The 27,492-nt window shown below is 38.3% G+C and overlaps 1 protein-coding gene across 1 annotated transcript in view; it reads left to right on the forward strand.

Moving 5' to 3' along the window:
- Positions 1-429: 429 nt before the first annotated feature.
- agbl4 (AGBL carboxypeptidase 4) overlaps positions 430-27,492 on the forward strand; it is a 312,090-nt gene continuing 285,027 nt past the window's right edge. The window contains exons 1-3 of the mRNA XM_046871130.1: positions 430-1,049; positions 3,801-3,923; positions 24,374-24,498. Of these exons, the coding sequence (XP_046727086.1) occupies positions 1,019-1,049; positions 3,801-3,923; positions 24,374-24,498 (279 nt within the window). The 5' untranslated portion in view covers positions 430-1,018. The remainder of the gene's footprint in view (positions 1,050-3,800; positions 3,924-24,373; positions 24,499-27,492) is intronic.

Below are 27,492 nucleotides of genomic sequence, written 5' to 3' on the forward strand. Positions count from 1 at the left end.
TTTAGGTAAAGTGAAGGTTATTATTATTGACTGCTTTCTTTACACAGACTTGTAAACAGTATTTGTATTTGTAAAGTCCATAGTTTTAAATTCAAAATGCTTGACATGGATTCTAGTAGCTATGACAGCTGTCTTAATATTCTACATTCTCATAATATTATAGATAAAACCATTTAAGACCTTTACTAAAGTATAATATAAATATACACTGATCATCCATAACATTAAAACCACCAGCCTAATATTGTTTACATCCCCCTTGTGCCCCTAACCTGCTCCTTTCCCTCCACGTGACACACCAAACGTTCATTTGCTGCCTAATATACATCACCACTTGACACCAAGACATCTTTAATATCATGCATCTCCCAGTGGGAGTGATGTATACAACTGTATATGAACCACATATAGCAGGAAAGATCAGGGGTCCCAATACTTTTGTACAAATAGTGCACTTTTTGACAGCTCATACAGGTGACACAGAGTGATCATTTTATTCACTTCACCTCTCAGTGGTTTTAATGTAGTAGCTAATGGGTGTTTAATCCACATTATAATAGTATTAAGGATAAAAGAGCTCTGCTATACAGTAGATGCAGTTTGATTGAAAATCCTTTGCACAGGAATGAAGTTGTATTACTGAACCCGGAGTGCATGGCACAGACAGGTGGTCACGTGACTGTAGCATCCCGGTGTACTCCGGTACAGTCTATGGGTAAAGTGCATTAATCTCTTTTTCTTTTGCAGCTCAACGTATCCTCCTGTAGGAAACAGCATTGGATCTGAGCGGATAAAAACCGCTCCGTCTTGCTGAGAGACATCCGCGGAGCTGGGGGAGCTAACGGGCCTAGCGCTCGCGCGCCCCCCTTTTTATTTTTTTGACAGCGCGTCTGACGTCAGCGGCTCGCGCTCTCTCCTCTCCGCGGCTCCCGCCCGGACGTGTTGTCTTGGCAACGCGCGTGCGGCGTCGGCGTTACCTGGCGGCTGGCGGAGAAGCGGAAAAAAAAAACCCAGGAAGATGGAGGAGAAGGTTGGAGAGCCCGACACCGGTGTGTAAAACACTAAGCAGCGTCTCTACCTTATACCTTCTGAACAAGCGACACGCACAGTACCGAATGGCGTAAGAGCGCACGAGCGAGGTGCTGCTGCTTATAATTAAGGATAATAACGGTGTAATGTTGTGCTAACGTTAGCCACGCTTGCTAACGCTAACCCAGGAACAGAGTCAGGCTAGTCGGCGTCTCTGTGATGGTGACACTGTTATTACCGCTGTTATAAGCCTGGTGGTTAGTGTCTCAATGTTGTGCGCTTTGGATGTAACCGTAGTTTGATATATAATTATTCCCAAATTCAGTCTAATTAATAAAGAAAGGATTTCCTTCTCTTGTGTTTTACTACCTAAATAACCAGTGTGAGTATTATACTTGAATGGCAGAACGCTAATGGGTCCAGACGTGTTAATAAACGGATTTATTAATATTTTGGACGAATTACCGGATTTAAAAAAAAATATATATATATATATATATATTTTAAGGCAATGTGACTGTATTCAATGCGTTGTATTCATGCCCGAGAGTGTGATGTGAGTGATGAAGCTGTCAGAGGGTGATTCCTGTGTAAATCCTGATTATAGCGATATTGTTTGAATGAAGTCGGATTGACTCCAGAAGCAGAGGAAACACACAGGCAGTGTAACCGGAAGTCAGCTGCTGTGAGACAGTGTTTGGGCTTTGCGGAATGGCGGGTAATTTGAATGTCACGCGCCGGCTCAAGGTTCGTCAAACGTCATCACGTCCCGGCTTTAAGCACAGAAGAAGAGTGACTGCAACCTGAAAGAGAGAGAGAGAGAGAGAGAGAGAGAGAGAGAGAAAGGAGAGAGGGATAGAAGAAGAAGAGAAAGGGGGATCTTATACTATGAGAGACAGAGAGAGAGAGAGAGAGAGAGAGAGGAGGAAATAGGGGTAAAGGAGAGAGGAATCTTATACTATGAGAGAGAGAGAGAGAGAGAGAGAGAGAGAGAGAGAGAAAGGAGGAATCATACTCTGTTAGAGAGAGAGAAAGGAGAATCTTATATTATGAGAGAAAGAGAGATGGAGAGAAGCAGAAAGAGGGAGAGAGGAGGAGAGGAGAGGAAGAAAAGTGGAATCTTATATTATGGGAGAGAGAGAGGGAGAGAAGGAGAGGAGTAAAGAGAGAAGGAGAGAAGGTCTCATACTATGGGAAAGAGAGAGAAAGAGAGAGGGGGAATCGTATAATGTGGGAGAGAGAGAGAGAGAAGGAGAGAATCTTATACTATAACTTACACTAAAAAGGGAAATGGATTATGGATGTTTTTTCTTAATAGAATTTTTTTCTTGCTGAACATTAAAGGCTGCTGTTCCTTGATTTGGTGGAAAGCTGGATGATGTTGCTCAATGGATAAGATCTAGGTCTTCTGATTGGAAGGCCATGGGTTCAAATTCCAGCACCACCAAGCTGCCACTGCTCTTGGGCTCTTGAACAAGGCCCCTTAAGCCTTAATTGTTCAGCTGTATAAGTGAGATACCTGCACATCGCTCTGATGGGGCATCTGCCTTAAATGCATATGATGTATTCCTTTTGAAACAGTATCTTCTAGTTGCAAAGTTCTATCAGAACTAATGATACCTGATTAGTGGCTAAAAGGAAGTGTATGCGTGTTCCCTTTCTGTTCAACGTTTAATTTCAAACTTGCGCATATCAGGCAACCGAGTGTCCTCTGGGGCGGCTGGTCACCCTTAGTGTTTGTTTATTGACCTGTTTTTTGATTACTGTGCAAACACTGGATCGTGCCTGAAGAAGAAAATAAACAGATTAGATGCACACAACAGAATGTTTTAGTTTGGTCTTTTATCCTACGCCTTCTTCTAGATGTTTAAGGATTACTGGGAACTTTCATGTCTTTCTAAGTCAGATATACTTAGAGGCATTTTCTTTAAAGTCAGACATGAGCCAAAGAAGCAGCGTGCTGTTACAACTCTTTCACCTGGTGCTCAGTAGGTGTGAGACCCACTCATGTACATAATCAATTTATTTTTTAATTATTATTATTATTTCTGTATTGTTTATATTATTATCTTTTGTGATACTAAAACAATTTCCAATAATTCAATTCAAGTAAGCAAACTAATAAATATAACAGGTTTTGTTGGAATTGTCACTATAGTAAATAAAAAATGTTTTTTATTATTAGGATACCTTTACAAGACATTCTGTTCTGTGCCCACCTTCTAGTTTTGCTACTTTCACTTAAGTAGAATTTCTTTGTATAGCATTGTGTTGAGTTTTCTCATAACATGTAAATCATAACACACGCCGCCTCTCGTTTCATTTTTCTCAAATAAAACAATGTTGCTTTATTATCAAATTGTTTAAGTTTTTTTTCCAAAAGATTTAAGATCATTTCAAAAAGTAAAATAATTCAGTGTACACTTTCCTGTATTAATCATTCTAAAACTAGGGCTGCACAGGGCCTTTAAAAAGTTTCAATACAATCCTGATATCAGAGCCATGGATCGAATCTGATGTCTTATATCTTATAAAAAATATTCTGTCATTCTAAGAGCCTTGACGTTCTTAAAACAAAAAAAAAACACATCCTCTGGTCACATGCATCATTTGTTTTGTGACAGTGACACAATGTGACACAGTGATTCACATTCAATTTGTCAAATGATATTTTCAAGTTCGGATGAGTTGAATCTGTTCTGCATTCTGAAGCGTCATCTGTGCTGATTCTATTTGGCAAATGTTGAGCTTTTTTGCTGTGTGATTTACAGGTAGTGAGACAGGAGGAGATGATGCCTTGCTAGGGAATGTGAGCAAACTGACTGTCACTCCTCCAGGACACACAGGAGCGGCCCGGAAAGGGCACCTTGTCTTTGATGCCTGCTTTGAGAGCGGTGAGTAGGCTGAATATTTAGAGCTCACTGTCCCAGGGTTCAGTTTCTTCTCCTCACTCTGTCTATGCAGCACATCACTAATGCTAAATTGAGATTATTTTTCCTGCAGGGACAAACTTGTCCACCAGGCATAATGGAATAATGTTTTTTGTTCTGAATTTGAGAAAAGCTAATTATATATGAGGCCATAAACAGGTGTGTTTCAGGTGTAATTTTTTTTTTTTCAGTGCAGGACAGTTAAAAATCGAAATAATACTTTTCATCAGTGATTTAGAAATACACTATGACCAGCAGAATATTTCTGCCTGTTTTGTTCTCTTTTTGCCAAATGCCCAAAGTACACTATCGTTCTATATTCATAACTATAATCCCAGTATACTATGCTTTCTTACGGTTTAAGTGTTTAGTCAGACCTGAAGAACGAATGACCCGTCCTGTGAAAGCATGATGCCGTTAGAAGGTAATATTAGGTCTACATACTGTCAAATCTGTATGATTACAAATATTAGCCCTTCTGTTGTGTACAAGTGAATTGCTATGTGGTGTGAGAGATTTGTCAATCTGAGCTATGCTTTTACAGTCTAATTATTTCCTTTCATACAGAAGGAGGTGGTTAAAAAAAAAACAGCGTAAAACACAAAACAACGTAAAGCCTGTTGCAAAAAGTGGCTGCTCTTTTACCTTGTCTGTCCACGTGTTGAAAGCTGTAATTAAACAGTACTGTAATATTTTGAAGAATGCTTTGAGTAAATGGCCTTTGTTTGGCTCTTTTTTTAGTAAGGGCAGAATGAATGGCGGCATAATGAAAATAAAGTGCTTTTTCTGCGACAAGGTCAAGTGGGCAGCTGAGAGCGGCTCCAGGCTGGATTGACAGTGAATCAGTAGGGCTCTGGAACAGACACAATATCATTCTCTGCTGGGAGATTAGGTTCAGGGACTCCAGCAGATGAGACTCAGCTTTCATATTCTTGACAGGCAACCAATTCACTCCACCGCAAGGCTGAGGCTCACCACTGCCCCTAGCCTCCCTGTGGGAGAGCTTTTTAAAGGATTTCTGTGCTTTTGGAAATGTTCTATATCAATGCAATTTCAGGATAGGCTAGTCTTTTTTTTTGTCTTATCAGCTTGTAACTTTTTTTTTCCCAGTGAAAAGTTGATAGTGTACAATTCCGGAGGTCATGATTGAAAAATTTCAATCGGATGAAATACAAAAGCAGTGTGTAACAACACAATACGATGCTAGTGTAGTTATTCTGTGTAACAGAAATGTGAATATTTGCAGTCGCGCTTGATGCGCGGCTGTCGAACACTGTTCTGGAGAGAGACCCAGTGCTACTGTAAACTTTTTTTTGCTGGATTCTGGAGGCCGACTTTGCTGTAAACCACTGTGCCATGCGTTATGTCATAATTTTTTTGTGGGCTGCGAAGGGCACTGACAAAAGAAAAAGGAATATGATCAACATAAATTTACCGAGCCCGAGTCAATATAAATAAATCATCAGGGGAATTTATATGTTTCTCAGTTTTTTCCCTGAAGTATGGCTCTGAGGGCCAGGGACATTGATTAATGAGCATCGAGCGACCAGGCAAAGATCAGCTAACATATATGATATTACCCACACTTCTCTGGCTAGGGAAATTCTCCTGAATGATTTATGGAATTGATATTAATCTCTTTCCAGTAAATGCATTACCCAAGTTGGAAAAGAGAGAGGAATTGATATTATTGTGCTAATGTCAAATTAATGTCCTGTCGCTGTTTCAGCAAAGCAACACGGCGGCTAAACAACGTTAGCTGCTTACACGCTGATAAAGGAGAAGTGACGTTCCGGTAGTACAAAACGCTGCTGTTGGTGTTAAACGTTATTGAGTTCTGAGCTCCAATGTCACTGAAAGGACATAACACAGAGGAACGTTATGGAAATATGAAAGCCCTAGATATGACAGTTAATTACTCATCCTTTACAGAGAGAATGCTCGCAGGCAAAACGTTTGTAACTAACTTGTGCGATAACTTTCCATTGTTTGCTGAATGTAACTTTTTATTGGTATGAATAAAAGGGGAGAAAAGGGGAAAATAAGTAAAATAAACAGCACAAAATAATGACCGAAATGCAGTTTATTGTAGATTGTTAGACACTTGAAGACATTAGAAGAATTTCAGATGCATCCAGAAGAAGAAGAAGTAAATGTAATTCCTTACTGTACTTAAGTAGCCTTTTCGCATGTCTGTAGTATGAAGTATTTCCATTTGGGGAGACTTTCACTTTAACATTACTACATTTCAAAGTCAAACATAGTGCAAGCCACCAATAAGGGTCGAGCGTGTGTTGTGTTTTGAACTTGTTTTGATTTGCTGCTTGGTGGTATCTACGTACACATAACATTCAGTTCGGCGTCAGTTTAACATTTTGAAAGTAATAAATGATGGAAGAATCTCCTGAATCTAACTCGCCACAACACCCACATTTTTTTGAAGCAGTTAAAAAAAAGGTTTTTGGGCTCATAATAATTTTCTTTTTACATAAACTGCGTTGATTAAGCAAAGAGTCTTGTGACATTAATAATAATAATAGGAAGATTATAGCCGTAATAAATCATAGTACTTTGTATACTTAAGTACATTTGAAGGCAAATCCTTTTGTACTTTTTGTACTTTTACTTTTTTACTTTACTTATTTTTCCTGGAGTCAAATTTAACTGGAGTCAAATTTTACCAGTGCATCTCTACTTTAATGAGTACAGGGTTTATGTACGTCGACCACCACTGCTTGCAGCCAAGCCTATTTTTTTGGTCTCAGTTCCATGTTTAAAACCTGCAAGATGGCAAGTTAAAATATCTCATGTATTAAAGATAATTTTTTGTGTTGTATTTTAAAGGTGTGACGCGAGTTACACATACTTTCTCACTGCAAGCTTAATTTATTGCTGAGTGAGGCACAGGAATTTAAGCAGATGTATTTATTTGCCTCGAAACGATCATTCATCTTGCATCCTGCTGCCAGTACAGCTGTTTTTACTCTTTTTTTTTCCAGGATAACTCCCAAGGTTTTGCTTAAAAAAAAAGTGAATTCAGAGAAATAGCTCATATCTTCGGTATCCAGGTAATAAATTCTAATTGGTTTATTAAAACAGTGCACGGTAATATAAAGTGTTTACTGAAGGTATAAAACACCTAATTTACATTTAGATGAGATATAACTCACATTCTCGTCAGCTGTATGCAGATTAGGGCAGTAGTATATCTTTTGCGAGACAGTTGAGCCTCCAGGTTTTTGTGTCACTCGAAGAAAAGAACTCTTTCACGCTCGTTCTCTTTCTCTCTTTCTCCCACTCACTCTTCTGCTCTGTTTTTTATAGGACTTAAGAAAACGACCCCCATTATGCACAGGTTGATAGTAGAAAAACATAATGAATATTTCCTGAAGGCATCATTAAAGTGCTTTTGATGGCTCTTGGTGTATATGGTGGAATTAGAAACATTGTGGGAATTTCTACAGTGTCTTGAATGCAAATGAGATTTTAGGGGCTCTAATTAGTGTTTTCATACTGAAATACAGGTTTTTTTTTAGATTATTTATATTGTATTAATTATAATACTCTTTACTCGTTTTCTGTAGGCATGCATAAGTAAGGGGATGTTTGTTTATACTTTTTTTTTAATACTTTTACTGCTATGTCAACTTAGCAGATGTACCTAAGTGTTCAGCTGCAACTATAATCCGGTGGTTATTTTTCTAACAATTTAGAAATAATCAAAGGATTAGTTCCTGTTCCAGTGACAATAAATAATTGTTTATCTTGGAGATAATTGGACTGACTGAGATAATTGGACCAACTGAGATAATTGGACAGACACATCATTCTATATGGTTCAAAGAAACATTCGAATCAGTGCTGATGTGATCAGCTTCAGTCGTCTGCTGTATTCCACCCCAATAATATAGACAGCTACTACATTACCATATAACACACTTATAATGTACCATTATAATATTTCTAGGGTTGACGTTAAATATTAAATTAAAGAAATTAGTATTTCAGTCACAGCACACTAAAGAATACTAGATTAATAATGTGATCTGATGAAAGACTTTATAATATCATCTTTCTGTAGAGATGCTGTATGCATTGTAAATACTTCAGGGTTTTTACAAGTGAACTGCTTGTTTTGTTTCCCTCAGCAGCCTCTGGAGCTTTTATTACATTAGTGTAGGTGTTACTCACAAGAGTGAACACTGGAAACTGCTCCACATATTTGTGTTTCATCATATGGGTGAAACACAATGAGTAAAATCCAGTGTGCATGTGTGTATATTATAGAATTGAAACACTTCATGAATCTGTATTTAAAAAGCCAAATCACACAAATTGCCCAACAGTTGAATGTGACTGTAATAATAGTGTGATTTAAAAAAAAAGAAATTTGTGTGGAAAAAAAAAAGTCAAGAGTCAAGTCAAGAGGCTTTTATTGTCATGTCTACTATACACAGTGGTACACAGTACACAGTAAAAACGAGACAACGTTCCTCCAGAACCCTGGTGCTACACTAAACAACATAGAGCTACAACACACAACATAAAGCTACATTACATAAAGGTGACACTGGTGATACGTTAGAATATCAAAGAGAATATTGATAATGTACATTAATACCTTGCTTTAGTTTTCTTTTTCAAACTGCCAGTTATTTTTGTGTATTTCTCTAGTCCTTATTGTCTTTCGAACCTTAGTTGCAGTATCGAGTTGTATATGAGAGAGAAGGAGAGAGAGAGAGAGAGAGAGAGAGAGAGATTTATAAGGAAATAGAATAGCCATGCTTTCAGAGTCAGTTTTATACTCTTTAAAGCTCCCCAGAATCAAGTAATTCGGCTCCCCATTGATTAAAGAAGTGGGGAACATTCTAACAATCAAGCTCCCTGCTTAGCACAAGTGGCAGCAGGCATCATTCGGGGCTCAGAAGAGATGAAGTGCCACTATAAATGTTTTCATCTTCAACTAAAACCTATGATAAAGACATGACCAGTGGTGTGTTAAAAAAAGAGAGAAAAAAAGATATTTTGATGTTTGAGTGGGGGAACTTTTTTAAAATTTGTATTTACAGCTTTGCATGCATTGCAAGGATAGACACTGTCATTAATGCAAAGCACAACTCTTAATGAACACCCTGGTGCTTTTTTCTGTCTGAGTGTTGGTGTGACCAACAGGAATATTTCTAGATGGCCTTTTTGAAGCCTTGTTCATGTGTACAATGTTAAAATGAAAAAAAAAATAGAATAACTTAAATTCTAAGAAACTGATCAATATTTTAGTTTATAGATGACCTACAGTTCTGTAACTGTATCTGTATAGAGATTAAGGCTTAAGGTTTCTTTGATTGTTACTTTTGGGAAAATTTGAAAGAGTGTAGACACCTACATCCCAGTGTTTCGTAAATGCATTCTGGATGCTTGGAATGCTTTATTATTTTTTAGTGAGTCCATTCAGTGAGGGGAAAGACATTGATCAGGCATAACATTATGACCACCTGCCTAACATTGTGTTGGTCCCTCTTTTGCTGCCAGAACAGTTCTGACCTGTCGAGTATTAACCTATTCAGATATTTGAGCTACAGGAGCTCATCTGTTGGATGACCACTGCAGACTGGTAAGTGTTAGAGATGTTTTGACCCAGTCGTCCAGCTATCGCAATTTGGCCCTTGTCAAGCTCAAAATAAGGAGAAAACAGTATTAGGACGGAGAAGTTACCGTTACAAAGAGACAGAACAGTTACACTGCTGAAAAAAACAACAACACAGATTTCATTTAAACTAATTACAATTATTTTAGAACAATATTCCAGGTTGAAACATAACACAAATAGAACTGTTCAGCAAATAATTCAGCTTGTTATGTTTGGAGAAAAATAGGCCTATAATTTCAAAAACACCGCACCTGCAGTGATGTACATGGTGGGAGCATCATGATACAGGGCTAATTATCCATAAACAGGACTGAACCAAAATAACTCAGGAAGACCATGCATAGCTTTACCAGTCTCCAGACTTAAATTCCATTAAGAATGTATGGAGGATTTAGAAATTGTGAGTCAGTCAGAGGGACCTTTGTAACCTTGGAGAATTTGGCAAGAGATGAGCCACAATTCAATTCAGTTCCAAATCTAGAAAAAACATGTTTTTTGTTTTTGGTTTTTTTTATCATAGATGTTCTGAGGCTCCTTTTGTTGGCAAACTACTAATGTTGGCAATTAGTTTGAATACTTTTTACCCTGTCAACTGTTTTTTTGATTGTTTTTTGTTTATTTTGTTTGATCTTATAAAAAGAAAATGTATGCAAGCCTTACAGACATGTTCACGAAAAATATAACGAAAACACAAGCGTCAAAATGCTTATTTTCCTTTAGTGTATAATATGAGGCTGTGGGCGTTTGAGTAATAAGTATAGTCTGCTTTTGTTGTCACTTGAATGACAGAAATGGGTATTAAGATTTAAAATTGCTTTAAACCCGACACATCATACTTACATAGTGTTCCAATATTAACCTAATGTCACAGAGTGAACTCTGATTCCCGTTTAGTAATCACTGTAGTTTGCATTCGTACAAATGTATGTATATATATATATATATATATATATATATATATATATATATATATATATATATATATATATGCAATCAATGGTAAAAACAGATTAGTGAACTCAGGGTTTAGATCAATTTTGGTACATTTATGTTTTATGCAAAACATAAAATTGCTTGGTTTTATTTAGCAGTTTATTATTGTTATTAACATTTGTGAATATTAACAGTTTACATTTATAAAACAATTATTTACATTTACATTTACATTTGCGGCATTTAGCAGACGCCCTTATCCAGAGCGACGTACAAACGTGCTTTAAATCTCTAGTAGTGAATAAATCTACACTGGTACGAAAGAATACAAACTCAATATAAATATAACTCGAATTCTACAAACTTGGAAAGTGCTAATTTAGGTATTTCAGGAAGAGGTAGGTCTTCAGTCGTCGCTTAAAGAAAATCAGGGACTCTGCTGTACGGACATCTAGGGGAAGTTCATTCCACCACCTCGGTGCCAGAACAGGGAAGAGCCTTGAATTGTACTTACCTCTCATTCTGAGAGAAGGTGGTACCAGTCGAGCAGTGCTGGAGGATCTCAGACAGCGTGGTGCAGTGCGAGATGTGATGAGGTCACTGAGGTAAGATGGTGCTGGTCCATTTTTGGCCTTGTAGGCAAGCATCAGTGTTTTGAATCTGATACGTGCAGCTACTGGAAGCCAGTGAAGGGAGCGCAGCAGTGGGGTGGTGTGGGAAAACTTGGGCTGATTGAACACAAGTCGTGCAGCTGCGTTTTGGATCATTTGCAGTGGACGAATAGCGTTCAGGGGAAGACCTGCCAGCAGAGAGTTGCAGTAGTCCAGTCTTGAAATGACAAGAGACTGAACAAGCAACTGGGCAGCCTGTATGGACAGAAATGGTCGAATCCTTCGGATGTTATAGAGAAGAAATCGACAAGAACGAGCAACATTAGCGACATGTGGGAAAAAAGACAGTTCATTGTCCATAGTTACCCCAAGGTTACGAGCAGTGGCTGAAGGGGAGAGCAGAGAGTCATGAAGTGTTATTTGTAGATCTTGACCTGAGATGAATCACCTGGGATGACCAGCAGCTCTGTTTTGCTGGGGTTGAGTTTAAGTTGGTGAGCCCTCATCCATAAAGATATGTCTGACAAATCAAATATCAAAAATCGAGTAGGCATTATCAAATGCCTACTCGATTAAATAATACATCAAATAAAATATAATAAAAAAGAAATATATAAAAGTAAAATGAAATGAAATAATTTACATTTGTTAGACCCCATTTGGGTAATACAGATGTTTATGTTATTTTTCCATCTTTCATTTATTTACTCCCTCGATATGTGGAATAGCACTCAATGTGCAAGGCAGAGAACAAACCTTTGGTCTGCCATTTAATATGTTTCTGAGGGAACTCAGATTTAAGTATGTTCTGCACGTAAAAAAAATTGTGTTTGGTACACATGTGCACCGAACCGAAAGCTCTGTACTGAAAAAGTGTGTTGCATGATAATTGTACATTATTTTTTAAATGTATAGGTTATGTTCTTATAGCTATATCCTCAAATGGCAGTACTGAAATGTGAATTCCCTGTGAGATGTTAGTTGGACGGTACATTGGTGTGTGAGCTAGCTCTGGCTTGAATATTAAAATGTACCATTCAAACAAGAGCACAACTATTTGTGTGTTGTGTGTATATTTGCAGGTGCGCTGCAGAGCAAGACAGGTGGGTTGGCTATCTCACATGTACACAAGCAAATTAAATTGGTGATAATATGACCTGACATTCTCGTCATCGCACTCTGCTGCCTTTGATCAGAGACGTGGTGATTCTGATCTTTAAAGATTTGGCCAGTTCTTCGTTCCACAAATATTTATCTGTATGGAATTGTGTGCCGTGGATTCTCATAGAAAAAATAAACAATATGTAAATGTCACTTAATCTTGTGTTGTTTACATATTGTATAAGATGCTATTTCTTTTTAAAAAATACTGCACTGGTAAAATACACTATATGGAAATAAATAAATAAATAAATATTTACTACATTTGAACATCCCGTTCCCTATTTAGTCCTCATTTGCTTAATAAACTCCACTCTTCTGGGAAGGTGTTTCACTCGATTTTGGAGTTTGCTTGTGGAGATTTGTGTTCATTTAGCCACAGGGGTGTTATTAAATTGAGGTACTAATGTAGGCTTATGAGGCCTGGGATGCAGTCAGAATTTCAATTAATTCCAAAGGTGTTCAATAAGGGGTTTCAAAAAGTTCAAATGAGGTCAGAGCTCTATAGCAGGCCACTCAAGATCTTCAATTCCAACCCATGTATACCATATCTTCATGGAGCTGGCATTGTGCACAGTGCTGAAACAGGTTTGGGTCTGTCAGTTGTGAAGTGAAGTGAAGTGAAGGAAAATTTGATGCCACCACATCTGAAGAAATTCTGTACAACTGTGTGTCTCCAACTATGTGCTACCAGATTGGGCAAAAACCACATTTGGCCGAAAAAGCAAGATGTCCCAATACATTTGTCTAGATATGTGAATATGTGAATTACATACATTTATTTTATTCTGTAGGTGCAATATGTGCTTGCTTAGCCGACCATATTTAAAAAAATATAGCACATTCCCACTTTACGCTGCTTAGTTTAGAAGCTAATTTGTACCTGAAGGCTCTGCCGGTGAATGTGACACATATTTCAATTAGCACACTCCACATACTCTCACCAGCTCTTTATAATGGACTGTTAGGCGAAGAACAGCACACATGGGTTTCACACTTTCTATTTGACAGTTATTAGCAGAATATTTACTTAAAGCACAACATTTTCTTTCAAGCAAATGTAATCTCGTCAAGGTAAAGCAGGCCATTTAGCCTCGTTAAAAGGGCATCAAACATCTTCGAAGCGGTGCTGAATAGAAAAATAGGGAGCGAGTGGAACGATATCTGACCTAATTTGGCTCATGAAAAAATAAAACCACAAGGCTCAGCTTGAGAGATGATTACTCTGGTGTCCCACAATCTGCTTCCAGCAATCCTATTGTTTGAATGTCAGAGCTATAATTCCAGTTCCAGTTTCCCAAATGTAAATGAAAGTGCTGTTTGTACCACTTCAGACATATCATTCCTAAACTATCTTTTTTTTCTGTATGGTGTCTGTCATTATTAGTTTTTTAAGCTGCATTTATAATAAGGTCAAGTAACCCTCTCTTTTAGAGAACGTGTAAAATAGTGAGCTTTTGCACTTTTCATCTATAAATCAGTGGCTCAACCTTTTCATCCTTTTCTATTTTAAAATTAGTGCCATTATTTTTGTAGCCTAATGGTTAGCTGTATTGGGTGCTATTTTACAACCACCTTGGTTCAAAATTTCTGAAGTCCAAACAGTAGACACACAACAAGTAGATGACTGCACACAGTTGTATAGCGGTACATTGCTCTGCGAACATGTTGAGCTCTGATGATTGAGTAATCCATTTCCCAGAGCAGCTCTCCTGATGCCGTAAACACTCTTACCAAGCAGACACGTCATTCTTCATCTCAGCCAGGGACACCCAGCTTGGGAAAATGGTGTGGATTTGTAACGCTTTTGTGCTTTGTGTTTTCCTTTCTGTCTCTCTCTCTCTCTCTCTCTCTCTCTCTCTCTCTCTCTCTCTCTCGCACCCTTGTTTTTTCACCTCCTCTGTTTATTTTGCTGATTTATTTAAAGTGTTATACTTGAGATGAGATGCACTGATGTTTGCTATCTCGCATTTATATGCTCGAAATATCTCAGCAAACCAACGTGCAGAAATGGAGGAGGAATTTTGATAGAAATGCATTTGGTTTGGTTACAGGCAGTTGCTCAGGAGTAAACAAAATTGAAATGTGCCCTATATATCTGTCAGTTTGTGGCGCCTAAGAAATGGAAAGAGTTGATGTTGTTTTTGGATGTATGCAGAGCAAATGGTAGCTTGCAAATAAAGAATGTTGTACAAAAGGGATCTCAATTGCTTCTCAATATAGCTTGCTCTTACTCCATATTTGAAATCGCACTCCCCGCTGACATAAAAGCTAAAAAACACTTTAGGATCTTGATATCTAAAACTAGAGCTGCGTAAAAGTGAGATGCACTCAGTGACACGAATCCGTCATAATTTGTACAGATTTCTGAAATAGCCCCATGTAATGCTATTCTTACAAAAACATGTTTTATGACTTGAGGTGTTTATGAAGTTTCATACATTATGTATGGGTATATTTGTCTTCTCAAAGGGGATTTGAGGAGGCCTCTGCAGAGCTATTTACAGTAGAAAAGCCCACTGGTTATGATCTTAGGCCAAAATAAGAGGTTATTTATAATGAGAGTGAAACTGTATCTCTTTAGAAGTAGATTCAGTTTGCGATGCCTATTTTTTTTTACTTCCTGCAGATTCAGAGTAGATTTAGGCAGGGCCTCTTTTATTTTTGTTTAGCACAAAGTTAAGTTGTCAAATTACAAAACGTTTCTCATTTTTAGTGTATTCACTAAAGATTAATGGTCTTTTTGGATTCGGTCTTGCAATTTTTACGGCTTTTCTCTTGTTATTATTTTCCCTTCTTTTGTACTTCTTAACTTTGTAATATATATATTTATTGCCCAATCAGTTAATTTCACTTAAGTAATTGCACCATGTTATGTCCAGTGAGCCAGAGTGCCTTCAGAAGGAGCGCGAGACGGAGCACTGGTGCTTTGCCAAGTCTTTTGAATAGCTTTCAGTGGAGGCTTTTTTCTTCTCTCTCTCTCTCTCTCTCTCTCTCTCTCTCTCTCTCTCTCTCTCTCTCTCTCTCTCTCTCTCTTTCTCTCTCTCTCTCTCCCAGTCCCGATCACATAAAACTGGCGGTGCATTGACAGTGTGAGCACTTTGTGTAATTCCCCAGATTGAAAAGCTGTTTCACAACGAGAGATTTTTGTCCCTGTTGCTCCTGACAGACAGAGGAGGTCTTGCTAGGATACTGCAGGCATCCTGCTTTTCACTAGACGAACTCCTTTGCTTTAATCTGGGTATTACTGAACACACATCATACTGCTGACCAGACATCACTACTACAAGCCAAACGACCCAGCTCTTATTTTATAAATGCATCACAACCCAGCAGCATGGACCAAATATGTTGGCAGCTTGCAATGGTGTTATTACAGCCCAATCAGCTCATTTTGCTCAGGTGGGGCTGCTGCTAGTTATATGACTGAGCTGGGGAACGAATAAAACCACCCTGTAAAAATGATCTTCTGTCGAAAGCCAGGATAGCATTATAGTATTACTGCTGGCTTCAATACGATCTTATATCCTAAACAACGTGGTACTCATCATACTGTGCTCCAGACACCACACCCAGAATGTGCCTCTGTGTGTGTGTGTGTGTGTGTGTGTGTGTGTGTGTGTGTGTCACTGAGCTGAAAGTGAACAGCATGAGCAGTTCACACTCCCACTGACATATCATTCCACCCCACCTTCCTGTGCCTATGACCTATAGTAGTGGATTTTACAGCATGTGTGCTTCTCTGCTTTCTTCCACCTCCGTCCTTGTGTTCGCAAACCCATTACAGGCCAATCAGCTCGGAGCAGCGCGTGTGGCCCCGCAGGTAGCCGCGGTGTAAATAAGCACGAGTGCATGCTCCCCTGTTGCACGGTACTGGGGCTGATAACAGCTGCTCACTGTGCCTCTGTTGACCTTCTCTTCGCCACTAGCTCACCAAGGACTCTCCAGCTGCTTCTCTTTTTTATCTCCACAACATTTGTAGGAGCAATTATTCTTAATGCTCAGAGAGACAGGGGCAAGGAGGACGGGTAGTAATAAAAAGATATTAGCAATAACAAGCACTGTTTTATTTTACAGTAATATTTTGTTTCCTACCACCCCCTTTAGGTCACTTATACTGGGAACCACTGTATTGATTTTTTTTTCTTTTTTTCCGTCTGCCACTAAGCAATGAATGTAGGATTTTTACGGAAGTATAATTGTAATTGTAGAAAATAAATAGTTTTTTGTAGACTTTTTAAACATTTTTTGAGGCCATGTCGCAAGATCTAGTGGAAATCCTAATCAGAAGAATGAGGGATATTTTAACAGCAGAGGGAATTTACATTCTTTTGTTCAACAAGCGCATAACAAGCACACAGGTGTGATGTTGGAATATCCAGATACTTTCGAACGTATTTTGCAGGATTTAAGATCACTCAGAGTAAATCCAAACCCGACCAAAGAGTTAACAACTGATATGAAAAGAAATAAAATTTTTCTTTCGGTCACATGTTGCCGCTCGATATTGTGCTGCATGACTACATTAAAACGTTTTTTTCCCAGTGGTTAAATGAGGAGTAGGATTTGTTATGCGCTCAATAAATCAAGGTGAACCATCAAGGCTGAACAGCAGCTATTTTACATAAGACATCAGTTCCGTACATCGGTTTTTGTTACTGCTATATGTGTTCCAATTGCTGAATGCTAGTGATTGTCCTTAACTATAAAATGCACAGAATTTGGGAGTAGGATGTGACATGATGCATCGCAGTTTATCAGATTTATTGAGTTACATTCTAAATGTATCAGGCAACTCATGTCCAAGCATTAACCAGAATCCAGATTTCATTTTGGATTGATAATTATATTTGTAAAAATCATATGGAATATATATATATATATGCACAATGGTCAATGTACCTGGTCGCCCCATCCATGTATCGCTTATGTGTGGGAAACACTGGCAGGTATTGACACACTTCGAGCGGCTTTTCCAGTCTGCCTATGGTCTTGTGGGACTCCAGAACAGAGTGTGTTTCATGGCCGAAATCAATAATACAATTTAGTAAATTTCACAGTGAATGACTCCCTGTGACCTACCAACTGTTATGAAATGAACATACTTGCTTTGGGCATTTCTTTTCTGAAAGGAATAAAAAATCATGGTGCGAGAGCAGAGGAAACATTTGAACCCTTTGAAATTCATTGGCCTCTTTATCAGTGGTGCCAAGTGTGTAGGTTGCCGAGCGTTCTGGGGTCCTCAGGCATCATGTTGCTCTGTTTTGCCTGATAGTTTCTGTTGGCAAGAAGTGAATAGCAAGACCCCCAAAAACATGGAATCCAAACACTTCGTTCTCTTTCATTTACTTTTCCATTTCGTTTTTGATAAAAATGCTAATGCGAGTGATTATTTCACTATTTAGTGCCATTTTAATGACAGCCTAGTGATTTGGTGACATTCTGTAATTGATGTCATTAATTAGCAGCCGTTGCCCTCTGAGCTTAGAGCTGGCATTTGTGCATAGTGCAGCCTATTTAATCCCACGCTACAGCAAAGTATTATTTTAATGCCTAATTTATGCTTGTCTCAAGGCACTTCCAGTCCTGACACCTGTTACTGAGTTCTACAAAGTTAGAGGTCATGGCAGTAATCTCATCCAGATTTAACGATAAAGATATGGCTCGGTCAGTTGGGAGGGAGAGATTGATGTTGTCATGGTGACTCTTTGCCTTTAGACTTTTGTTAGAAGAGGGAGAAAAAAAAACTGCAAGGGCAGAGTTTGATATGAGGTTCCGAGGCAGACAGTGTTTTCCTGGGGTTTGAATCAATTCCAGCTTTATCAGTTGTCTGTGTCCAGGAATTCTCACCCTTGGGAGCAGCTGATGTGTTTTCCAATAATGAAACCAAGCACATTGCAAAAGTAAATTTAGGAGGTGGCTGTGCTCCCATGTCCCCTTTAATCTCAAATAGAGTTTCTAACATAGAGGGGTTGAGAAACGTGTTTGGCTACATGCTTTATTGGCAAGCACTTAATGATACGCAGACTCTCCTACTGTAGCATTTTGGACAGTAGGAGATGGAAATGATCTCTCACTTACCGCTATGCAATAATAGAAAATAGCCTAACGGCTGAAACATCATGTCATCGTTATGAAATCAGTTCTAATTACAAATTGTGATTTTTAAAGTTGAGTTAAAAATGTAATTACGCTTTTATGGTCTGTGTAAAGACGTCAGAAATGGAAAAATGAACCATCAGCAGTTTTTAAATTGTTAAAATGAAATTATTTCCCTTTGATATATGTCTTACACTTATTTCAATTATTCTTAAATAGTATTTGTTTAATTAATGTTATCAGTTATGTAGGTGACTCAGGATGCAGGGAAAACTGGCGAAATATGACAAAATATGTATCAAAAATCATACTTTGTAAATGTTTTTGCACTAATTATGCAAAAATATGTTTGAAGAAATATATATGGTACATGCCTTATTTAGGCTGCTTTCAAATGACAGACAAGTGCCTGTACATTGGGCACAGATGAGAGCAAAGATTTTAAATGTTTCAGTGACCTAATAAAATTTGAAGATTTATTTCCCCGATGATGTAAGTGTGAACAGTGATGAGTCAAGTGAAGACATGACGTGACATGAGGCATGTGTACTGCATGTGATCAGACAGAAACTGAAGAAGATGAAAATGTGTCATTCTTTTTCATTTGGTAGTATTTTTTTCATTAGTAAATCTGGTTATAAATGAGTTATGTGCACACCATTTTAGTGGAATCGGAATGAAATTATTGTTATTATTTTACTATTCAATGTGGTGGTCACTTTATTATTTTTAAAGTAAAAAAAAAATTGTAGATTACAGGACATCTATAGTTGCTACAATTGTTAAAATCTTATGTACACTATACAGACAATTATCTGTGGACACGTGACTATAAGATTGGTATGTGCTTTTTGAACATCCCATTTCACATTGAGTTCCATTTGCTGTGATTATAACTTCCACTTTACTGGGAAGATGTTCCACTAGATTTTGGTGTGTGCCTGTGGGGATTTATGCTCATTCAGCCACAAGGGTGTTAATAAAGTCAAGTACTGGTATAGGGTGAGGAGGCCTGGGGTGCAGTCAGCGTTTCAATTCATACAAAAGATGTTCATTAGGGTTAAAGTCAGGGCTCTATAGCAGGCCACTTAAGAGCCTCAACTCCAACCCATGCGAAGCATATGAGGTTTGGATCTCCTAGATCAAGTGAAAGAAATATTTAATGCTACCACATCCAAAGACATTTTATACAATTCTGTGTCTCCAACTTTGTGGTAACAATTCGGGGTAGTACCGCATATGCCTGGAAAATACAGGTGACCCAGTACTTTTATGTTTCTGGTCTAATAATGTTTCCAATGGAAACCTATTAAAGGAATGACATGTAAAATATTTTTATTTTTGTTTTGTGTTGTTTGCTGTTATATCTAGTTAGCAGAGCTGTGTGTGTGTGTGTGTGTGTGTGTGTGTGTGTGTGTGTGTGTGTATTTTCTCTGCAGTTTTGGAGGCCTGACTCCAGGCCTCAGGCACTGGTAGACTGCAGCTGTATAAATTCTTCTTTGTGCCAGATGAGCGGTGTGACTGGCCTGGCTTGTAGTTTGGTAATAGGATTAGCCTAGCCATCTTCTCTGTGTGTGCTTGTGTATAAATGGTCCTGCACTGCAGTACAGCCACGAACCGAAGGCTTTTTTAGTGAAGCAGCTCTGTGTAAAAGCATATGATGAATGCTAATGAAGATCCGTCCTATTTATATAGAAGCACTGCAATCACCAGCTCTTGTTGTGGCTGATGGTAACACTTTGTTTTGTCTGAGACTTAAACATCTGAATTGAGCAGCTGGAAGTAAAAAACAACATTCGCTGGATGTGAGGGTAACGTTGGCATTCTTTTCTACAAACCACCCACAATAAACACACTGCCGCACTGCTAGCGTACCTGAGGAAAGCTAATTCACACTGTGTTTACTTGCCTCCTTTACATAATAGGGTTAACCACATGAGAGTACAAACAAACAGTCACATAATATCGCAGATGCTCAGCCTCCCACTCGTTTCTCCATATTGAATTTTTATTCCAGCTTGTTGATAGCGGGCTAAACTATCTTCTTGTAAATGAGGAAATATTTCTAGCCCATTGTCTCTGTATGGAATAATTCTGTAAAGTGAAAAGAAGGGAGCAAAATACACAAAACCTTGTATATTCCCTAAGACGCTTGTTGCAGCCCACTATTGTACCAAGCATTTACTCTTATTTGTTAAAAACCCATTTGTTAAAACTTAAGCACTGCACTGTTTTCTCCTAACACTCGGTGATTAATATGACCTGTAACTAGTAAGGACACCTCTGAGGAATATGCAGATCAAACCAGAATTATACATTCAAAGATAGATTGTCTCTCTAATGATTGCTTTTACTCTCTCTCTCTCTTGCTCTCTTTTATTCTATTTTCCTGTTTCTTCTTCATGCACACACTTCTACATACACACACTATTAAAATCAGCCATTGATTTTTTCAGAGTTATCTGTCAGTGAACTGTCTCACCAAATGTCGTTTTTCCTTCAGTGCATGAAGGCTGGACCCATCTCGAGCTATTTATTTTGGTTAAGAAGTGAGCGATCGAGTGTTGATTACAGCTCATCATAGTCTGACTTTGGAGTCAGACACCATAAAATTAAAACTGAAATCAATGGTGTATCCATATCTGTTCCTCTCAAGCTGAACATAGATGTGGAGCCTTGAGGCCTGTATTCCTCATTTGACTGAAAGTATCTGCAGAATCCCTGATAGACCATGGACAGCAGCTCACTGTAGCACACGCTCTCCATGGTCCTGAGTCGTCAGGCCACTCTGATACGCCTGTGCCGTAATGGGTTTTATCAGGCTGAAAGCAAATGTACGGTGCACTGTAGCTCCATTAACGTAACAGTTTCACTTTTCGATCGTGCTGCGAGGGATGCTTTACCTGAATATGCGTAATCCCTCAGGATATCACTTGTCTCAATGACGTTAGATTTATTTAAAACGCAGCTGAACTTCGCTCGTTATCTGAGACAGATTTTTTCTTTTAACGTAGATCAAAGACCTGATTTCCATACCACTGCTCTGAATTAATTAAACTCTATTTAAACCGAACATGAAATTAAGAACTCAAGTATAGATTTTTTTTAACTAGCCACTAGTTCAAATTTTCACTTAATACGGGGAGCGATTAAAAAAAAAATAATAATAATAATTCATACAAGACTAAATAAAATGGTTTTGTTAATCGAACGAGTTACAATGTCATTTTGTATCACAGTTTGTAGGTCACAGACTTTTGTTAGCCATTCTTTAATGCCAGAAGCAGTTTAAATGGTTAATGTGTCAGAATGGCATGTGAAGAATTACAGGGCACATCTGTGAAGAACAGCTGTGGTCACCATTCCACTGTTTTTCGATCCTGCACATCCACAGCTGCCCATGTTTCCTCTCATTGCTCCTACAGGGGACTTCATCTTCTGTGAGTCTCTCTTCCTTTCTCGCTCTTTCTTTCCTTTCTCTCTCCTTTCTCCCTCTGTCACCTCTTTGTGTTTCATTTCACATTCCTGCTCCATTTTTATCTTTCCTTATTACTATTTTTTTTACCATTCTTTTATCCTCTCACACTCATTCTTTTAGTTTATATTTCACGGACCAGTTCAGATAACGATCAGACGGCCCATTTGAATTGTATAAAAATTACATGTAAGTGCAATGTTCTTTTTGGTGGGAAAGGTGTTTTGCTCAGCTTGGACTCAGGTGCAGGCAGCGGGGATGTGTTCTCACTGCTGAGAGTTACAGTCTGTCACTAGCGTTCAGATATAAAAGGAAATGTAGAATAGCAATACATCTCACTCCTGGCAAACTTGCACTGGAGGTTTTAAGCTCTGCAACCGATTTCATTAATCTGCATAACCCATTTCAAACAGCAAACACACACACACACAAATCACTGTGCTGTTTTCAATTTATCGATCCTGGCATATTACACTCAAGATTTAATTAAATTTTTTGTCATATTTAAGTAACACTGGAGCATTTCCATTGTATTTGGTTATGTTTAAAAGGTCATTCATTGACCTTTGTCATAGTTGTCTGATAATCTATACATGTCTGTCACCCAGACCTATAACAGTCAGCTCTGCTCATGTTCCTTCATTTCTAGCATCAACTTGGTTTGTTGTCAGACCGGCGCAAATAATCTTTTTTCTGAATGAACAGCCTTTGTCTGTTGTTCCGTACTATATAGAATCTCATAAACATTTCTTTCACAAATATATACATAAGATTGTGTGTATATTATGACAATATAACAATATGACCGCTGATTGAATGACACAGATTATCTCTTCATCATGGCACATGTTAGTGGGTGGGATATATTAGGCAGCGAGTGAACATTTTATCCTCAAATATGATGTGTTAGAAGCAGAGTAATGGGCAAGCGTAAGGATTTAAGCGAGTTTGACAAGGGCCAAATTGTGATGTCTAGACGGCTGGGTCAGGGCATCTCCAAAACTGCAGCTTTTGACAGGCTCATTGATGCACGTGTTGGTCCGATCCAACAGGCACGCTAATGTATTGCTGAAGAAGTTAATGCTGTTAATACTCAGAACTTTTCTGGTATTATATAGGGAGTCATAATGTTATGCCTGATTAGCATGTATATAAATACATCATGTATATTTGTAAAGAAAACTTAATAATTTTATCTATCTATCTATCTATCTATCTATCTATCTATCTATCTATCTATCTATCTATCTATCTATCTATCTATCTATCTATCTATCTATCTATCTATCTATCTATCTATGTCTGTCTGTCTGTCTGTCTGTCTGTCTGTCCAGATGGATGGATGGATGGATGGATGGATAGATAGATAGATAGATAGATAGATAGATAGATAGATAGATAGATAGATAGATAGATAGATAAATAGATAGATTTTATGAAGTGTTGTTTAATAAGAAATTTGTAAGTTTAACACTTGTATGTGACTAAGTTGTGGGGTGTTTGTGTGTGTATGTGTGTGTGTAAGTGCGGAGTTTGATGTATAGTGGCTATTCAGTTGTTGGCTGACAGAAGGGGTGAGCTCTGCTTGTCTCGGCTCTGAGTATGTGGTGGTTGCCCCATCTGTCGGTAATTAGCTCTGAGCTACCTGGCTCCGCATGGTGAATTCCACTCTCAGTCCCCAAGATGTGGACATCACTTCTCCCTCCTCCATCACCTGACCAACTGTCCTACGCTCATCCATCTTTTCAGCCCGACGAGTTGATGTTTTTGTAAGATAATACAACGATGTAATGACAGAGTGTAGCAGCTTTGAGCTGGCTGCAGATGTAGAAGATTTTGTGTCATTTAGTGTCATTACAAAAATTTTTATTTTTATTTTTATCCCATAACTGAATGCCTTTGATACCTAGTTTAGTTAAAGCTAATCTCTCTGGTAATATTTAAGTTTGTGCATCATTGTCAAATGGTGCATTCCTTGTCCTCTAGTCTTATATACATTTCAAATAAATGTAAACGTATATATGAATAAGTTATTATTGTTTTGACATTTGACACGTGTTTGGGGTTTCTATTGCTCTCACCAAAACGAGAAAACACCTTTTTGTTTGTTTTTGTTTATTTGTTTATGGTTGCTATGCCGAGACGCATGTCTTGCTGAAGGCTTGTTATTTCACGATCTGCTACCAAAGCTGTCTCAGTTGTCACCTGAGTGTCCGCCAAGATTCTCTGCAGCCTTCATCCATCCCATCTAGCTTCTGTATTTGTGTGTCTGTGTGTGATTCTTTTCTACCAAAAATCAATGTCATCTATGTATGTCTTCACAGTAAAGTTAATGATGATTACATTTTTAAATATAAAAACATAAATAAATGTTAGATAGGATTTTAATTGTGTGCAATAAACTGCTGGATGCTGCTCAGATGTGGTTGTTCTAATGCTTTAAAATGCAAACCAGTCTTTCATTTACTTTTTCTGTCCCTGTGTGCAGGTAATTTGGGCCGCGTAGACTACATTAATGAATTTGAGTTTGACCTCTTCATCCGACCAGACACATGCAATCCTCGCTTCAGAGTCTGGTTTAACTTTACTGTGGAACATGTCCGGGAGACACAGGTACGATCTAACAGAAACTAACCCACTTACTGCAGGGTGTCTCATTAGTCCCGAATCATAAAAGAAAAAAAAATTTACATGACAAACAAAAGCTATTATTTACAGAATTTGCCAGATACATCATGGTTTGCAAATATATATATATATATATATATATATATATATATATATATATATATATATATATATATCAACATCAAGATTTTTATTTATTTATTTTTTATATTTTTTTGATTATATACTACCAAGGTGGTCATGTGATGACGGTGACCTTACATGTGACACTGATGCATGTTGACAGTGAAAAGCTCGTATATCTAAAATTAGTTTTTGTATTTTTTTTTTTACATTTTTTATGAATCCTTATCATCTTACTCTTTTACTTTCACTAATGCAGTTCAGCCACTTTACTGCCACTTTACTACTTTTTTCAACTTGAACTGATCTTTTTCCACAGAATATTTAAATATGTTCCTTCACTTTTGATGGCACTTTTCAAAAGTTTTGAAAGTCACATAAGATTAAAATGACACAACGGATGATGTGTGCTTGTCATTACCATATTGATGATCTGACAAAAGATTCTCAAACCTCTGCACTAATGTGACCTGCTCTCTTTCCCCTTGGTGCCAAAGGCAGACAGTCTTGTGGCCTAATGAAATTTATTCTATGCCCAAATGCTGACATGAATTCTCAAAAGATATTCTGGCTGAAGGCATCTTGAGTTTGAATCATAAATCACGAAAAATCACATTATATACAATGAGACTCACACAGACTGAGACTCAGCAGCTGAAGTAAACGTCTTATGAATTTAAACACATTCAATATAAATAGTGACTATTTTAAATACAGTGAAATTTGCCTTTTTTTTTTTTGCTTTGATATCACTTATAGTACGTGCCTTTTTTTTATGCTAGTACCTAATAAAGTGCCAATCCTCCATTTTTCATCTGCCTGGTTTAAAGTCCAGCTTTGGAATCAGGTTGGTAAACTTCAGCTTGATGTTGAGCTTGAGGACTGTCACACTCTTTTTTCTTCTCTTTTTTCACTTTTTGTCGCCGTGCGGACGGGTGATATCCACTGCCGAGCTCGGAGAGCCACGATTGGTGGGGAGCAGTAGTCACATGCCACAGTGATATGTGGTGATAGAAGCTGACCATCAGGGAAAGGGCTGGGCAGGGCTGGGTTCGGTTGGACTGTGTTTTCTTTTATTAGCACTGATTGGAGCCTCATCAGCTCTGACATTCCTGATTAACGCTAAGAGTCAAACAGGATCAACAGGAGAGCCATTTGATGCCTCCCTCTCTCTCTCTCTCTCTCTCTCTCTCTCTCTCTCTATTGCTACTTCAGGCATCTGTAAATCCTGATTGTAGGTATCTTGAAGAAGGAGCATGTCATAAGGAGGACAGGGGTATAGCATAAAGGAGAGAAAACAACTGAAAGAGGGAATAGATGAAAATGCAGAACGCTGTAGCTGCCTTGTGTAGCCTGGCTCTATATCGGCCCATCTCTCTGCAGTGCTGTAGTCAGCGCTAATCAAATTTTATGGGCAAAGAGATGAATGGGAGGTCTTCGCTAGGAGCCTGATCGATTTTAAGGCCAGATACGCTTCTGCATCCTGCGCCAACAGGATATTTGCTGCTGTGGCAAAAAAAAGGGAAGAACAGCAAGGGGAGAAAAAACACACACACATACACATACAATAAATAGACTACAGGTGGCAAGAATGAAACCTTTACCCTATTGGTTTTGAAGCAGCTTTGTTGATGCCCACCACATTCCCCCATCCTCCTGTACCTTTCCTCCTTGTAATCTCTTTTCTATCGTTCCAATTTACATTGAAAATGAGGTCTAGTACGAGTTTCATCTACTGAACAGGGTTGCACGGTAGTGATCGTATGGTTAGGGATGTGTATAAAAATGCATATCCAGACATGCATTAGTGATCCTTTCGGCGGGTATGCATTAGATCAAGGTTGTTGTCACATACATATTCCAAACAGGTGAAATATGTGTTAAATTTTGTGATATTGTGTCAGGAAAAAAAAATAAACAGCAAAAAAAACATAACACGGGTAAGTTAATAGACAGTCTGCATGTGTATATGTGTGCATGAGTGTATGTGAAAAGCTCTGCACTATAGAGATATCAGGACCGGTGCAGGGGAGTCCGAATGTTTTATCCTCCTAAGCTTGCCAACTCCCAACTCTGCGCCAAGAACAGGGGAATAGGAAACAGTAAAAGCCCGTGATATTGGAACTGAGATGGCCATTTTGAAGGGATGTAAGCTGGTGAAACAGATTTGGGCTGCCTCAATCAGCTTAGCAGCTTTGTGGAAATTGGCTGCGGCATAACGTTTTTATGATAGATGGATGCCACCCCCCAATACCACCAACCCCTTCCCCCTAAAAAAAAATAAAAAAAACCTGTTACCTCAGAATCTCTACACATTTTTCAGAAGGTGGGGGATTGGGGGGTAGGACATGTGGGTTGATTACTCTGCAACTGTTTAGAGGTGCTTTTGAGACTGCAATGATCCATGTGTTTTATTGCCCCTGTGCTATAAGAAAAAATAACACTGCAGACTCAAAGAGGAGAATAAGGATTTACATTTTATGAGCAGGAACATAAGGCCTCCTCCCTCAGGTATAATGCTGATGTTTGCATTAAATGAATGACACTGTCATTAATTTTTTTTTTTGTTAACAATACAGTCACATGAGAGAAATGAAAGGAAAATCCAGTCGCTTTGTTATTCCACTGATAAATTTATTGCTGGCATGGTTAGGGTTTACTTGTGCGTTTAGATAGAAGCGTTGCTGCAAATCAATACAACGTTATTCTGTCAAATCACCTTTATCCTATGATGAAACATTTCCATCCTGATGGGACATGAAGGTGCAGGAAAATAATCATATGCTGTGGCCTTCACAGTCACCAGATCTGAACACCTAGGGGGTTTTTGGACTGGCATTTTAAAGGGCTCTTTCC

The sequence above is a fragment of the Silurus meridionalis genome, chromosome 17, assembly GCF_014805685.1.
Source record: "Silurus meridionalis isolate SWU-2019-XX chromosome 17, ASM1480568v1, whole genome shotgun sequence".
Classification (NCBI taxonomy): domain Eukaryota; kingdom Metazoa; phylum Chordata; class Actinopteri; order Siluriformes; family Siluridae; genus Silurus; species Silurus meridionalis.